General features: G+C 54.6%; 1 protein-coding gene across 1 annotated transcript; it reads right to left on the bottom strand.

Moving 5' to 3' along the window:
* Window positions 1-1,004: 1,004 nt before the first annotated feature.
* On the bottom strand, window positions 1,005-12,643 carry RHBG (Rh family B glycoprotein). Its single transcript, XM_030842078.3, has 10 exons — window positions 12,441-12,643; window positions 7,205-7,391; window positions 6,557-6,707; window positions 6,287-6,434; window positions 4,061-4,227; window positions 3,621-3,758; window positions 3,404-3,537; window positions 2,722-2,843; window positions 1,646-1,719; window positions 1,005-1,447 (listed from the first exon to the last, which is right to left on the bottom strand). The coding sequence occupies exons 1-10, from the start codon at window positions 12,625-12,627 to the stop codon at window positions 1,379-1,381; spliced, it is 1,377 nt and encodes a 458-aa protein (XP_030697938.1). The 5' UTR covers window positions 12,628-12,643; the 3' UTR covers window positions 1,005-1,378.
* Between the last annotated feature and the right edge of the window lie 3,501 nt (window positions 12,644-16,144).

The raw sequence follows: 16,144 nt of genomic DNA on the forward strand, positions 1-16,144 counted from the left end.
CACATGGGCAGGCGTGGTCCCCATGGGGCACTTCTCTCTCAACCTCCCTCCTTGTTCCTCAGCTTTTCTTCAACTCTGTGCTTGACCTCTTTCCCCAGCCAGACTCACTCCCTTCAGCTACAGTGAGGATGGAGCCTTGTGGGGGCACCTTTTGCCCCTGTCCCAGAACTAGGCCTCAGCAATCCCTCCTTGGGTTCCTACGTGTGCATGGGTTTTGGTTTTGAGAAAGAGGTCTCTAGTCATGCTCACTCCTGCCAGAAGGGAAGAGCAGGAGAGGGCAGAGGGGGGTCCCAGTACTTCAGGGCTGGGAAAGGAGCTCTGGTCTACTGGCAGGATGGATTCTCTGTTGAATGAGAGATCTGGAATGACATGTGGTGGGGACTGGGAGCTCAGAAAAGTCTTGTGGCATGAATAGTGAGGACCAGAGCTGAAGCAGACAGAGATGCCGTTAGGCTGTAGGAAGGACTTCCCATTCTTGGTAGAGGATGGAGGGGCAAGAAAGGCCGCATCTTCCTCTGCTGGGTCTGGAGCGCCCTCTGGTGATCAGATGGCTTCGGGCTGACGGAAGCCCCATTCTCTGCAGCAACTCATTTGCCCTTCCTAGTCCCCACTCCTCAGACTCGGGACAGGGACATAAGTTGGTGCCTGGGGGCTGGCTGCTTCCAGCTTCTGAGGAGTTAGTGGCAAAGAACTCCTTATGCCCCTCTTAGTCCCAGCAGGGGCCCTCTTCCTACTCTGTTCAGCGGCCACCCAAGTTGAGGGTCAGAGTGGCAGCCGTTCTGGAATAGGAAGAGCTCTCCAGGAGCCTGAGCTGTCTGTCCTATAACAAACACACACTTGCTGCAGGAGAATGAGCTTCCTGTCTCTGGAGGCAGGTAAGCCCAGTCTGGGCATCCACCTAGCAGAACACGGCATCCTAGGGCGAGTTCCATGGACCCAGGGAGGCAGGATATTGTCACCACTAAGGTCCTTTCTCACCCGAGGTTCCAAAATTGTGAGTTAGATGGTAGGAGGAGCCCCCCAAATTCCAAGTGCACGAAAAAAGGAGTGAGAGTCCTCGGTGACCGTGGTATTTATCACCTTCAGGCCCTGGCTCAGGCTTCACTGTAACGGAGTGATGCTGGTCCAGTGGATCAGCAGTCACTTGGGTGCCTCACTTGCAGGGCGTGGGGCGGTGGGGTGGGGCTGTGTGAGGCTCTCCCCTCACCACACTAGTTACAGCCCCTTCCCCAATGCTGCCTATGGTAAGGAGGCTCCTTCCGGCTCCTGTCTTCTTTCTTGCAGCAGAAGTGATGGGAACTAGAAAAGAAAAGCTTCCCAACGGTAGCCAGCCATCATATTCTAAAAGGAGAGCGTCCTTTCAAGTCCTGGAAGCAAGTTAGGCCCGAGTCTCCAGTTCCTCTGCCCTCAGAGGTCCCTGGGCTAAATCCTCATGCTCCCCAGGCACCTGGAGGGCAAGGATGGAGGAGCAGGTGAAGGGGCAGCTCCAGGGGGCTGGAGACCACAGCTCAGGGAGGGACCCCAGAGGAGAAGAGACAAGCGAGGAAGGAAAGAGGCACGTTGGATCAGAGGAGGTGCGGCAGGGAAGGGAAGGTTGGAGGGTGAGAAAGCCCCATGGGCCTGAGGGGCTGCAACCACATCTCACCTCCCAGTAAACCTGGTCCTCGTAGCACTGGGAGTCTGGCGGGGAGTCCAAGAAGGGCAGCCGCAGCAGGAGCCCTGGTGGCAGTAGGGGATCATGTGTGAGGCTTTTTGCCAACCCCATGGGGGAGACTGCCACTCAATACCACCAGGCACAGAGGAGCCAGGAGGCATGAGGTCAACGCGATGCCCGGCACAGGCATATCACAGTGGTATTTATCGAGCACCGACTTTTGCTAGGCCCTATGCAAAGTGCTTGACGTGCATTGCCCTCCTTAAGCAACCACAGCAACCCTGCAAGGTGAATATGATCCCTCTGTTACAGAGAAGGGGGCCAAGGCTTACAGAAGTTAAATAACTTATTCAAGTTGGCACAGTTGGGAACGGACCAAATAGTGAGTCTGTCACGAACCACAGCTCATAAGCCTTCTGTGGCCGCCTATCCAGGAGGGGTGCAGAAAGCGTTTATTGAGTAAGTAATTAAATGAATGAATGAGCTGAACCTTGTTTGAGAATGAAAATCTCAGGGTGGGAGCAGGAGGGTGGGGATACTCAATCAGACGTTTTATTCTGAAGGCCAAAAGGACTAAGGCCAGATATCAGGAAGGACTGCCTGACCTGGCGTCAGTGGGCAGGCTGCCTCTGTGGAAGGTTTTTGTGCTCCAGTCTAGTGATGAGACAGGCAGGGCTCTTCCCTCCCTGCCCCTAGCCCTACACGCTTCAGGGCCTCAGCCTGAGGTTGGGCTGCCCTCTAGTGGGCAGAGGGAGCAGCACAGGGAAGCCACAGAGGAGAGGGATCTGTCAGCCCCTAGCAGGCTTCCCACCTTCCCTTGGCATCGGAAGGGAGCAAGTACCCACTTTGTCCTATTTATCTGGAGGAAGTTACCCCTTAAATGTACAACCCCACCCTGCACCTGGCACAAAGTAGGCGCTCAACAGATACCTGTGAGTAAATGAATGGCAGGGGGATGGGATGAAATGGCCCTTCCTCCAGAGAAACCCCCTCCTCTGTCTTCTGCCCTCCCTGGAGCTCCTCACAACGCCCATCCCCCCCCTCCCCCCCAGGCCAAGGTCACTCACCTCCGAGGCTCCCACCCACAGAGGCAAATATCAGTGTGACAAACAGTCCGAAGAGCTGGTGCATGGCCTGAGACGTCGCGCTGCGCTGGCCCTTGGCTAGGAGTGGAAACACGCTCTCTAGGCTGCAGGGAGGGGAGAGTGGGGGGAGACAGGGATGGAGCATGGAGCCAGGGCTGGTCAGTGCATCAGTGCACTGCACCGCTTCCTGCAGCGGCCAAAAGGGCCTCAAGGGAGCTGCCAGGCTGAGTCACCTCCGGGCCTTTGCTCCAGTCAGGCCCATAGCCTGGAACACCCTCCCACCTCCCCTGTGCCAGCAACACCCTCACACCTTTCAAGGCTCACTTTGAGGGTCACTTTTGCCTGCCCTCTTTTCTGAGCCCTGATGTGCAAAAATCTATCCTAAGGGTCAGTATCTCTTACCTGACCCTTTAGTAATAACACTATTGAAATCATTTGTTCAATGACCTTCTGCTGCACTTGAGTGAGGACCAAGAAGGCAGTCCCCAGTCTTGTTCACTCCAGTTTCTTCAGCTCCCAGGAGGTAGAGGAATGAATGAATGAATGAAAGAAAATAGACAGCTTTTTCTTGTTGGTCCACAATAGGAGGAAGAGAGTGAGGGACTTAGTTCAAGGGGGATAACGATTCCACTGGGGATGGGGGGTGAGGGTGGGGAGAACTCACCCATCTCCGTAAGCTTCATGGGTGGCCAGTCCAGCCACAAGGACCCCCAAGAGCGCTCCCAGGACCCCAGGCATCCCGTGGAGGTTGTGGACACCGCATGTGTCTTGGACTTTGAGTTTTGACTCAAGGGTGGGCTGGAGAACAGGACAACAATAATGAGTCTCGTGTGCACTCCGAAGACCCCCTCTTCTGCCCAGGGCCCAAGAGGCATCTGTACCGTGAAGAACTTGTACCCCAGTGTGGAGACGGTCCCAGCCAGGAAGCCAGCTACCAGAGCCCCAAAGGGTGTCAGCATCATTTCAGCCGATGTCCCCACCACAACCCCTCCGGCCAGTGCGGCATTCTGGATGTGGACCTAAGGGAGCACAGAAGAACAAGGCGTTGGAGGCCCTTTCAGATCGTCACACCCACACCCAACCCAACCCCGCCCACCACAGTGGCACCTACTACTTCTGAAGTCCCCCCACCATCTAACCCTCTAACTCTCCTGCTATCCTGTCATCACCTCATGCTCTGACCCAACGCCTCCAGTGCAGATGGAGCCCCCTATGCCTGTGCCGTTACCTGTTCCCCTGGAGAATCCTCCTTGCAGGGTCTCCGATCTCTCCCCCGCCTCCCGGTCCCTCCCTCTGCCTCTCCCAAGCCTCTCCCCCATACCATGTCCAGCCGCCCATCCCTCCCGACAAGGGCTGACAAGGCGAAGGTGCTGAGGGTGCTGGCAGTCAAGGAGTAGTACGTGTTGAGAGCCGACCGATGCTGCCCATCCCCCAGCGCAGTGGGTGCAGAGTTGAAACTAGGCCAGAAGATCCATAGGAAGATGGTCCCTAAATGGTGGGCAGGCAGGCAGAATGCGAGGAAGGAGGTGACTCCCCCACAAGGCACAAGCTGTGTAACTGCACTCAAGTCACCTACCCTCAGCAGCCTCAGTTTTCTCATCTGTGAAGTGGGGACAGTGATACCCACTTTATAAAGTGAGGACTAAATGAGGTGATACATCCCAAGTGCATAGCGCATGGCCTAGCCAGTACTAAATGTTCAACAAATGGTAGCTATCGCAGGGTACTGGCACAAAAGGGAGCTCCTTGATTGAAAACCACAGGGGGTTGAGATTTTTTTTTTTTTTGCGGTACGCGGGCCTCTCACTGCCGCGGCCTCTCCCGCTGCAGAGCACAGGCTCCGGACGCGCAGGCCAGGCGGCCATGGCTCACGGGCCCAGCCGCTCCGCGGCATGTGGGATCTTCCCGGACCAGGGCACGAACCCGTGTCCCCTGCATCGGCAGGCGGACTCTCAACCACTGCGCCACCAGGGAAGCCCGAGATTTTTTAAGTAACAGAAAAGGAAAGAAAAAAAAGGCAAAGGGCACCACATGTCAGGCACTAATCTGGTACTTGATATACATAAGAGGAAAATCACTTGTTTTATAACCTCAACTGCCCCCTGGAGAGGGTGGGCCCTGCCATGAGCACCGATGGGCTGGGCCTGCGCATCTGGGGTAAGGACATATGCCCTGCCTGCGGGTCCCAGGTCAGTCCTGGAGGGAGAGGGGGAGGGGCCAAGGGCAGGTGAAGGGGAGCTGGGGACCCGGTAGGGTAGGGTCAGCAGAGCAAAGAGGCTTGAGAGACTGCCCCTTAGTCCTGAGTGGTCCTTGGGTTGCGATGTAACTTCTGCACCTCCACAGTCTGATTAAAATCTACCACACATACACATGCATCTTCTGAGAAGAGTTTTGGGAGGAATCGAGGAAGAGGCCAGTTTTCCTGTCTGGAAGAAGCTGGGAGGCAGAGGAGATCTGAGAATGTAAGCCTCGCAGGAAAGCACAGACATCTTGGGGAAGCCTTTGGACTTCAAGCTAAACTTATCTGAGTCTCAAAGGGCAAGGAGGCCTCAGCTGACCTAGGATTCCACATGCTCTATTTCACAACAAACCCAGAGGTGAGCAAGAAATACAAAACCAGTCTCTTTTTAATGTAAGAACGGGCACTTCGGTCACTACTCAATACTACCCTCAAAAACATAAAATAAGGCTTCCCTGGTGGCGCAGTGGTTGAGAGTCCGCCTGCCGATGCAGGGGACACGGGTTCGTGCCCCGGTCCGGGAAGATCCCACGTGCCGCGGAGCGGCTGGGCCCGTGAGCCATGGCCGCTGGGCCTGCGCGTCTGGTGCCTGTGCTCCGCAACGGGAGAGGCCCGCGTACCGCAAAAAAAAACCCCATAAAATATGGATTTCCTTTCCTGACTCATTAGTGAATAAAGAGAGAGGAGCAGAGGCCAAGGCAGAGGTATGCGCTTAGGAGAAACAGGTGGTGATGATGGGGCTTGCAGGTCAGACCCTACTGCTCGCCGGCGTGACCTACGACCTCTCCTCCTCCCCCTTGAGAGTGCAGGGGCTTCCAGGAAATCCCCTGAGAGGACGTGACCTCAGGAGGGGGGACGCAGCCCCAGGGACAAAAGCCTGGAGGTTAGAGATGGGGAGAAGCTGAGTCTGGCTGGAGAGAGAGCGTGGGGAGAGTGAGTGGGGAGGGGGCAAGGGGGGGAGGAGTAGCCAAGATCCTGCAGGGGTGGGTGCGCCAGGCTGAGGAGTCTGGTATCTAACTGTCGGTAGTGGGGACCCTGGAGGTCTTCAACAGAGACTGGTGCCCTCAGACTTCGATTGAGAAAGGCCCCTAGGATGGATCTCAGGGCATGTGCATACCCCAGTGCTGAGTTCTAAGAACCTGTCATAAAACTACTGAGAATGGTGAGCACGGATTCCCGGGGCTCTGGTGGAAGAATCCGAGTTGGAAGGGAGTTCCCAGCCAGAGCCCCAAGGATTCTAGGTGGCACCCCAAGACCAGGCCTGGAGATGAACCGGCCCCGTACCCACCACACCTCAGCAGGCCTCACCAATCATGGCAAAGAGGTCCGAATGGTAGACGGAGCCCTGGCGATGCTTGCTCTTCTCCAGCTGGGGCCTATAGAGGACCCTGGAGAGGACCAGCCCGAAGTAGGCGCCAAAAGCGTGAATAGTCATGGAGCCTCCTGCATCCTTCACCTGGGGAGGTGGAGCTGAGGTGGAGGGGCAGCCCCTCGCCCCTGCCCCTACCCCACGCCCTCCCTGCTCAGGGCCTGGCCCTGGCCACTCCCACTCCTCACCCCATCCCCATCCAGACTCACCCTGAGGAGACTAAGGAGCACAAACTCGTTGAGGCCAAACAGCACCACCTCCAGCAGGGCCATGAGCAGAAGCTGAGCCGGCCCAGTCTTGCCCAGTATGGCACCAAAGGAGATGAGCACAGCCCCAGCACAGAAGTCAGCATTGATCATGCTGGGGGGTTGGGATGGGGAGGGTGAGAGGGGGCTGGAAGCGAGGGCAGCCCTGGGGGGTGGGGGGAGGGGAGGAGGCAATGAGCCTACCCACCTAAGCTCTTCCCTGGTAGGCAGGAAGGTATCACCTCGCCTTTTTTGTGGATGCGGAAACAGAGTCTCAGGGAGGTTCTGGGCCTTAGCAAACAAAGCCCACAACAGGTGGAAGAACCAGATCTTGAATCAAGAGCTCCTCTGAACCCTGCCCTTTTCCATGACACTATCTATCCTCCCAACATCTCTTGGGTAATAAGGGGCCTAAAGAAATGGGGAGGTGGGGCTCGAGGATGGGAGAAGATATCAGGCAACAGAATAGGCAGGGCTCCTAAAAGAAATCAACGGATGGGTCAAAAACCTGGGTCAGGGAGCAGACTTGAGGGACTGGGTTTGAGCTGGGTCCCTTGGACAGGGGCCTCCCAGGTAGACCTCAGGGGAGCCAGGGTGGCCGCCACTGCCCACCTCTCTACGCCTACATAGATGTGGCCATGGTGGAAGGAGTGGAAGAACCCCTGGACGAGTGTGGACCACTGCAGGGCAAAGGCGGCCGAGAGGAAGGTGAAGCCCACGCTGCTGAAGCCGTAGCGCTGCAGGAAGACCATGAGGAAGCCGAAGCCCACGAAGATCATGGTGTGTACATCCTGGAAGCCTGCAGGGTGGAGGGGGCATTCAGGGCTGCTCAGGCTGCCACCCATCCACCAATCAGCCATCCTGCCAGCGCCCCCAGCTCTCACAAGCCAGGGCCGCCCTGAGGCTGGAGCCGAGCCTATAAAACTCCCTGGACATGGCCGGCCTCCCAGCCCGGATCCCCCATGCAGAGCTGGCCAGCTTGGAGCAGTGGGACCCAGACCATCCCTGCTGTCGCCAGGTCAGAGCAAGAGAGTAGAGCCTTCCGCTCTCTTCTCTGCCCCACTCATTTGCCCTATCCCTGGGTTGCTTACAACCAGTGAAAAGTCCAACATTTCCTGTGTTCTTTCCTGGCACAGTCCCTGCCCTCTGTGCTGGAAATTCTCTTCCCCTGCCGGGTTTTCTTAAATTTTCCCTTTCTGTCGGAAGTCCTTCTTGATGTCTACCCTCCATTCCTCATACTTCAGAATCTATACCTCTCCATTTTCAGGATTTTAAATTTTATAAATTAATTTACAAAAATAACTTTAAATTGTTAACAGAGATTATCTCAGAGAAAAGAAATTGAAGGGAGGGGGCAGGGCTGCTGAGCTGTACAACTCTGGAGCAAATAATGCCCCCTGGAGGTGTGCAATATGGCCACTCCGGGAAGGAGGATTTTACCCTATAGTTTGTTTCTTTCTATACTTTGAATGTTTTAATTTTATAGATGAATCACTTGAATTTTTTTAAGTGTCGGTGGGGTTTCTGGGCAGGGAGATTTGGGGTCTTTTCTGTTTGCTTTCTATTCTGTGTAAAAAGATCTAAAATAATAAACAGTAATAGTGAAAATGAGATAAATACAACAATTTGCTTTTGTATTAGTTTGTTCTGTACCCCTCCCCCCATCTACTTGTAAATAGGGTTTGAAACACAACCTACTATGATGTTCAGCCAGTGCATCTAGTCCTGTTTCCTTCGTCTTGGGTCTATGTATCTATAATGCTGTGCTATCTTTGGCTTTAATTGAGAAATACTAGAGAAACACTTGAGTGCATTATTGCATTTGTTGTAAATAACTTACTGAGAAACAGGGTCAACCACGACCATAAACTCTCCTTTCATAGCTCCATGTGAGAAATTTCTCCTGGAACTTAGTACTAGGAAATGTCATTTCCCCTGAGGAACCAGGAGCTGGTTTGCTTTCCCTCATTCATGTGATAGATGTTTACTAAGCAGTCATGCACCAGGCTCTGCGAATGTAGAGCTGTCGGTGGAGGACAGCCATCAAAAGATCAAAGAATCACATATGTGAGGCTTCCTTGGTTCTGATGAGAACATATAACTGACCATATTACCCCTTTTTCCTAGCTGCCTGGAAGCTCAGAGCTACAGGAATTTCAACTATAACAACTGTAGGCCTTCACAGTGTTCCTTATTTGTGTACTGCTTCTATACTTTTCTTATTCACGTTTTTGTTGTAAATGACCGCGTGTCTTGTAGAAAGAGGCAGATCACAAAGAAAGAAAATCACAATCACCTTTTTTGTTTAAAGATGAAGGACCAACAAGCCAAAAATTTATTACTGAACTTTAGAATGTAATCAACAGCTTTGAGAGAAGCAAATTTTTCTGCTTGTGTGTGTGTGTGTGTGTGTGTGTGTGTGTGTGTGTGTGTGTGTGCTGTGTATGGGCTGATAGGAAATGAGTTTGCAAGCCCTTGGCAGAGGGTGGGGTGCATGTTGGAACTGGAGGTCTACAGCTCAGCTGCCAGCCCCAGTGGCCAAGTGGGTGAGGGTCTGGAGGTCCGCTGGCCTCACTAAATGTCTCCACCACTGTGCCACTTTTCCAGCCCAACTCACTCCCCAAATCACCCAGATCTCTCTTCCCTCTCAGATCTTAAAACCCAACAGAAAAGGAGAGGTATCTTTTAGAACTCAGCCCGAAGCCTTAGTTCTTTTAGCCTCATGGCCTGACTTGTTTTCTCCTTGTGCAAACGGTAAAGGGGGTGCCAGGTCTGTCCTTTTGCCCAAGGATAACAAAGCAACAAAAGGGGCTGGGTCGTGCCCATTTCATGCCGAAACCGCTCTAGAACTTGTCTTAAAAGGCAATAATATTTACATCTCCCACCCCGGGTTTGTTTGGAATCAAAACTCAATCCCTTGGTCTTTCACCTGGAGTCTAAACATCAAGAAATCTCCTTTACTCATTCCACTCTGTGGAACATTCCACACAGACATTCTCCATGGACTGTGGTGGGTAAGGGGCTATTCCAGCTGGAGGCAGGGGCATAGATGAGATGACCCCTCAACATTCCCTTCAGGGGATCCCTGGGTTGGGCAGGATGGAGCCTGTTTTCCATCACATCCCCACCCCCACCAAACCCATGCACCTTTGGTTGGAGAGAAGATAAAAGCCCTCTAGGGCCACCTATCACCCTCCCTCCTTCCCTTATTGCCCTTCCCCAACCGCACCAGATGACTCCTGAACAAGGTCAGACTGTGGGACAAGGGGACAGTTAAAGCTGGGGCTTTAGCATCTAACAGAGCTGGATTTAAATTCCAGCACCTCCCCCCTCCACTTCTCACCGTGTGATCTTGGACAAGCCACTTAACCTCTCTAAGCCTCAGTTTCCTCATCTGTAAAGTGGGGATATAAAATGTGAGAAGCAGGAAAAAGGGAGTGGTAAGCTGGGGAGGCCATCTCCCCCCACCACTCTACCCCCACGTGCCTTTAAGAGGGCAGATAGGGCTGTATTCTCCTAGAAAAGTCACAAACCACTCTGGTCCCAGTCACTTCCCCCTGCCCCCACCTCAAGAAAATCCTGATTCCATTTGTCCTAAATCCCTCTCCTTGCAAGTCAGGTCTCAGAGATATATAAAAAAGAACCTGTCCGTATTTTTTCTTAGAACCCTTTCTCATCTTTGCTTCTGTGTCCCCTGTATGCCTAGTCTTTTCCCCTAGTTTCTCCCCTTCTTTCTTTCTCTCTCTCTTTTTTTTTTTATTGGAGTATAGTTGCTTTACATGTTGTATTAGTTTTCCCCCTTTCTTATTTTCCATTACTTGCCTCATAGGATAGAAGTTTGTAATGTGGGGGAAAGTCTGCAGATGGGGAGTCAAGAGACCCGGTTCTAGGCTGGCTAACTTGCTGTGTGATCTTGGGCAGTCACATGACCTCTCTGGCTCTCTCTCCACATCTGAGAGGAGTGGATCAGATGAGCTCTAAAGGCCCTTCCTATAGAGGTCACAGACAGATACTCAGAGCAGTCACGCATTTGACATTGGCTAGTCCCACAGCTAAACAACAGCGGCAAAACTCTCTTTCATCTCCCAAATCAAAGGGCAGTGGCTACACCACCCTCTGGCCCTGACCACTTCTCCAGGACACAGGGATAGGTGAAGACTTGGCTCATCAAAGCCCCACGCTCCAGGGACCTCACACCTCCCTCCTCCCCAACCCATCCCTGCACCAGGGTCCCAAGTCCACAGGGATAGAAACCTAGTGCAGAAAAAGAGGTAGGATTCCCACTGCTATTCCTCTTATTGCAATCCAGGGACGGAAAACTGTGCATCCAGGAGAGCCTACCATTGCAGCAGAGGGATAAGAGGTTGGGGGTTTCAGGGAGGACTGTGAAGCAAGCAGGGCTTGGAGGCCTTGAGGCCCATGGGAGAAGCAAATGGGGGTTCATGGCAGGCAGCCAGGTCAGACCCTAGGACAAGAGCTTACTTCTCTCAGCCTGTGGACTGTCCCTGCCCAACTCCCCATCTCTGTGGACAAACGTATGACCCCAAGAGTCTGCCATCCCAGCTCTGTGGCTCTGACTTTGATTCCAGCATCCATGGCTCACCTCATGCAGCCAGAATTGGGGTGAAATGTGGGGCGGGAGGAGCTGTAGCCCTCCCTCGGCCTAGGATGGCCGGTATTCTGGCACTTTATGCCCAGGTCCAAGCCTCCACCTCACCCTCTCTATCCTCAGCATTGTGAGCTTCATTTTCTTGGGGTTGGGGCTGGGAGAGGGTCAGGTGGGGACACACTGCCACCAGCTCTGCATACAGAAAGTAGGGTAATAACAGCCTGGGATTTTTATAGGAGATTCTCACATTCTGGATATCCTTCAAATGGAGGCATCCTTCAAATGGAGGCATCCTTCAAATGGAGGCATCTTTCTCCCCCTTGCTCAGATGGGGAAAACTGAGGCTTAGAGACCTGGTCAAACATTTGTGATGAAGTCTGGGAGATCTGGTCCCAGCTGCCCAGGGCCTGAGTCACAAGGTTGGGTCCCCAATCTTGAGGGAAAGGCTCTGTCCACAACAGGGGGCAGGGGCTTAACCTTCTCCTTTCTGGGCCTTGTCAGCAGGCAGGTGAGCTGTGGTGCTAGGACCTGAGGATGGCTGAGTCCTAGTTCCAGCTCTGTCACTCACATGGTAGGTGATCATGAACAAATCACAACCCCTTTGAGCCTCAGCTTCCTCCTGGGTGAAATGGGCTAATGACCCTGCCTTGCCTTCTTCGCAGGGCTGGGGGGCTGCTACTCTGTGATTGGCTGGTGGATAGTTACATCATTTTCTCTCTGGCTCTGGAAGGACCAGCTTTGGGGGACTGGGGAAGAAATGTCTCAGTCCACTAGTCTTGGCTGCCTTCACAGCTAATACCATCACTGCCCCCTGCGCCCCACTCCCTACCTCCCCTGCCCAGATGATTTTTTCCCTGTGATCAGGGTGGAGGCCCCAGGAAAGGCAAAGTCTCTGAACAGCCCAGCAAAGCCCAACTAGGCCAACAAGAGAGTAGGTAAAGCTGGGGCTTCAGATCTGGGTTCAAATCCCAGCTCCCTCAATTCTGACAGCAAGACCCTGAACCAGCCACCTAGCCTCTCTGAGCCTCAGTTTCCCCATCTTTGCCTACTTCATAGACTAAAGGAGAAAAAATGCATGTGCCGCCCTCAGCATAATACCTGGAACGTGGCAGACGCTAGTGAAAGGGTGTTATTATAATAAATCTGGGGCACCTTAGATCTAGGCATCCAAGTGCTCCCTCCCAAGACATCGGGGGAGCTTAGGGCCTTAGCTCTCCCCGTGCCCTCACCCGCACTCACTTGGGTAGCGAAAGTAAAATTCATTGTCCGCGTTACTGTGGTTGTGCCAGTGCCAGAGGGCAGCGTCGGTTTCATGGTTGTAGCGGACAAATACCGCAAAGAGGATGGCGGTGGCGCCCTGGAGGAGGAGGCACAGCAGGGGCAGCTGCAGTCGCCGGCCCGCGGTGCGGCGGGGAGACCCGGCCATGGGATAGAGGCTGCGAGTCTCCGTCTCCGGCTAGGGCTCCTGGCGCGCGGCTCTGGGAGACACTCACGGGGCGGGCCGGGCAGGTTTCACTCGAGCCAGGCCCCGCCCACTGGAGCCAGGCCCCGCCCACAAGGTGGCTTACCTGCCCGCAGTTCCTGGCTCCAGCCCGGGAGGCGGGGAAGGGTGGGCGGCGTCCCAGGCCTGAGGTGGGGCAAGGAGTGGAAGGCGATGGGGCGTTTGTACCCCCAAGTCCTCTTTCCTTTGGGCCAGCTGACCCTGGCGCCGTTCCGGTTGGGACAGGTCCTTGGAAATGACCCTAGAGAGGCGCCCTATGTTCTGCCTGCTGGGGCGCAGCTGCGGGACCGCAGGGGGCGGTGGGGGGGAGGAAGAAGGGAGGGCACCCGCCCCCTCAAACATGCTGTTAGAGAGTGTTTCCCAAAGAATAAGCGCCCTTATAGGCTCAGACTTCCCTGGCCGAACCCCTCCAGGGTTAATACAAGAGAGAGGAGAGGGATTACTCAATCTTTTGCCCAACTGAAAAGGCGATAGGGAACGGAGATAAAGAACAGCCGGCTCTCTAGGCATTGATGATTAACCTGGCCGGGGAGGTCTGAGCCTCCACAGTTGAGTTCCTTACCCCACTCCCAAGCCTCAGCCTCCTCACCCGCGTCTGCATCCCACCACACTTGTAGGTCAGAAGGCTGGACCTGCGAGCAGGCTGGGCAGGGGCCAACTGACACTTGGGTTCCCTGCACATCCAGTGTGGATATGAGAGGGTCTGGGCTGCCCCAGCAGCTGGAAAGAAGGGAAGCTAGATGGCAGGAGGATCTTCTCAGTTAAGAGTCAAGAGACCCTTGTTACACAAGCAAGATTTGCATCCGCTGGGGTCCTGGTAGATAGACAGCGAGGAGGCAGCTGTTAATTGAGCACTTACTGTGAACCAGGCTTCAGAGATGAACCAGATGACCCCTCCCTCCAGGAGCCACTGTCCAGTTGGGAAAGAGACACTTAGGAGAGAACTGAATTACCACTGGGGTAAATGTGTGACCCTGGGAATCACAGAGGCTCTGGGGGCCTAGAGGAGAGGCTGCAGAACCCACAGGAGTGGGGATGACGGAGGGGACAAAGATGGAGAATTGCTTCCCGGGAGGTGGTGTCTGAAGGCAGCCTGGAAGGCCAACCTAGAAACTGAGTAAGTGAAGAAAGAAAGAAGAGGCGATGTTTCAAGAAGGGGACCCACATAAGCAGAAACCGTGCACACGTTCAGGGTGCTCAGGAACTGAGGCCAGGGGTGGGTATCAGCAGGCAGAGGTACGTGGCCTCTACCCAGTGGGTGCTGGGCCCCTGGAGACCTCTAAACAGATGGAGGACCCTCACATTATTGGTTCTGACTCCCAGAGGCCACAAGGGGCTTCAAAGAGGAAAACGTGAAGGCCAGTGGGGCTGGTGGTGGGGAAGGCCCTCTGTCTACACTGCCCGTAGCCTAACCCCAGCTGTCTGAAGGGGTTGTTGTGTGGGAGGGACTTGTGGGTATTTGCAAAGATGTCTCAGACCTCGGCCTGAAGGAAGAGCTGCCATTCTTAGGGGATGTGGCCTAGGCCCATAGGGACCAGCCACTGCCCAGAACTGATGCAGGGTAGGGCTCCTCCTAGGAATGGGGGTTGCCCCTTCTCAAGAATTGCAAGGGACAGGAGTGACAGGGGTCCCTGACCCTCCTCCTTGCTTCCCCTTCTGCCCTCTCCCCAGTTCGCCTCCTCCCTACCTCCCCTCAGGGTCCTGATCCTCTGGCCCAGCATGGGCTCTGGGGTACAGTTGGATTCTAGGTGCCCAGCCAGGCAGGCATGGGAGGGTGGTAGCTGCCTCTGATAGCACTGCTCTACCAGGCTGAGCAGCCTCTCTGGCCTTCGGTGGCCCCTGGCCCCGAGACTCTCTCTCACTTCTTGGTCAGCAAGATGGCTGTTTTCTAGCTCCTCTGCAGGTGGTGGCGTGGGGCGGGGGGGAGGAGAAGATGTCTGGTCAGCAGCCTTTGGATAATGATTCTCAGATAATTCATCATCTGGGGTATCCTCCCAGGTCCAGCCTTCTGCCCCAAAAGTTCAGCCTGCTTCCTGAGCCCTGTTTGGGAGCAGGGGTTGCCCTGGGTTGCACAGGCAGGCACTGGACAGGCCCTTAAGGGGAAGAGTCTTCAAAAGCAGCAGAACGCGAGAGAGAAAGAAGGAGTGAGCTGGGCCTTCCCAGCATCTTCTGGGAGCCTCCACCCTGATGCCAGCCTCCTCCATCTCTATTCACCTGTTGTCTCTCTTAGTCTCTCTGAATTCCTCTGAATCTTTGATTTTCCCTCTCCTCTGTTGCTCAGTCATTCATTCAATGAATATTCACTTAGCGTCAACGCTAAGCCAGGTCCTGGGGCTGTGACCTGAGGTTCTAGCCACACGTGTAACATGGTTGGGTCCTGGATGCCTCCAGACCTGGCAGGTGTCAACCCTTTATTTGTTGGATTGTGGGAGGTCTAGAGGGAGCCTCCTGGAAGGGCCAGGATAGCTGGGCCAACCTCTTGAGGGCATACTTGGAGACCTTTGGGGAACTGCTAAATACCATCTTTATAGGAGGATCTTGTTTCGTTTTGTTTTGTTGCGGTACGCGGGCCTCTCAGTGTTGTGGCCTCTCCCGTTGCGGAGCACAGGTTCCGGATGCGCAGGCTCAGCGGCCATGGCTCACGGGCCCAGCCGCTCCGCGGCATGTGGGATCTTCCCAGACTGGGGTGCGAACCTGTGTCCCCTGCATCAGCAGGCAGACTCTCAACCACTGCGCCACCAGGGAAGCCCTGGATCTTGGTATTTTAACAACTAATGGGTACCATCTGGTATCACCCCTGGTCCAACAGAGAGCAAAACCCTGACAGTCCTCCCCTTTTGAGGGTCCCCCTGGCCCACCCGTCCCTTCTGAGGGCTCTCCTGGCAGGCCTACACCTGTGAGGGCTCCCCTGGCCCACCACCCACTATGGAGAATCTCAGTCCATGGTTTTCTTTTGGATTGCCAAGTGCTGTCAGGGCCCCTGGCCCTTCCTCCTGCCTTCTCTGGCCCTGAAAACTCTGATGGAATGGGGGGGCTTCACCTCTCACCCCTTCCTCCACCCCTGACCTCCTCTCAGGGCCCAAACTTTGTCACCAGCTCCCATCCTGCCCGGCCTGGGGTCTGCCCAATCTCTGACCTTCCATCTCCAGTTTCCAGCTGTGACCAGCTGGGCACTTGAGGGTGGCCAAGGGGAACTGGTGTCTGCTGCTTGCCCTGGCCCAGCCTGGCCAGGCTGTCCACGGGGACCAGGGTTTGGGTTACTGAGTAACTCGGGGTTGCTTGGAGCTGTTCTCTACTGGGGTCACCTCCTCCCTATTCTCTGCTCTCTTGGCTCAGGAATCCCCAAAGCCAATTGGGTCCTTTTGCTCCATCAAGCTATCCCCAGTGTTTATGGAGAACAAAAGAGAAAAACAGCAAAGCACCAGAATCAGTAAGACACTTG

The sequence above is a fragment of the Globicephala melas genome, chromosome 1 (assembly GCF_963455315.2).
Source record: "Globicephala melas chromosome 1, mGloMel1.2, whole genome shotgun sequence".
Taxonomy (NCBI): domain Eukaryota; kingdom Metazoa; phylum Chordata; class Mammalia; order Artiodactyla; family Delphinidae; genus Globicephala; species Globicephala melas.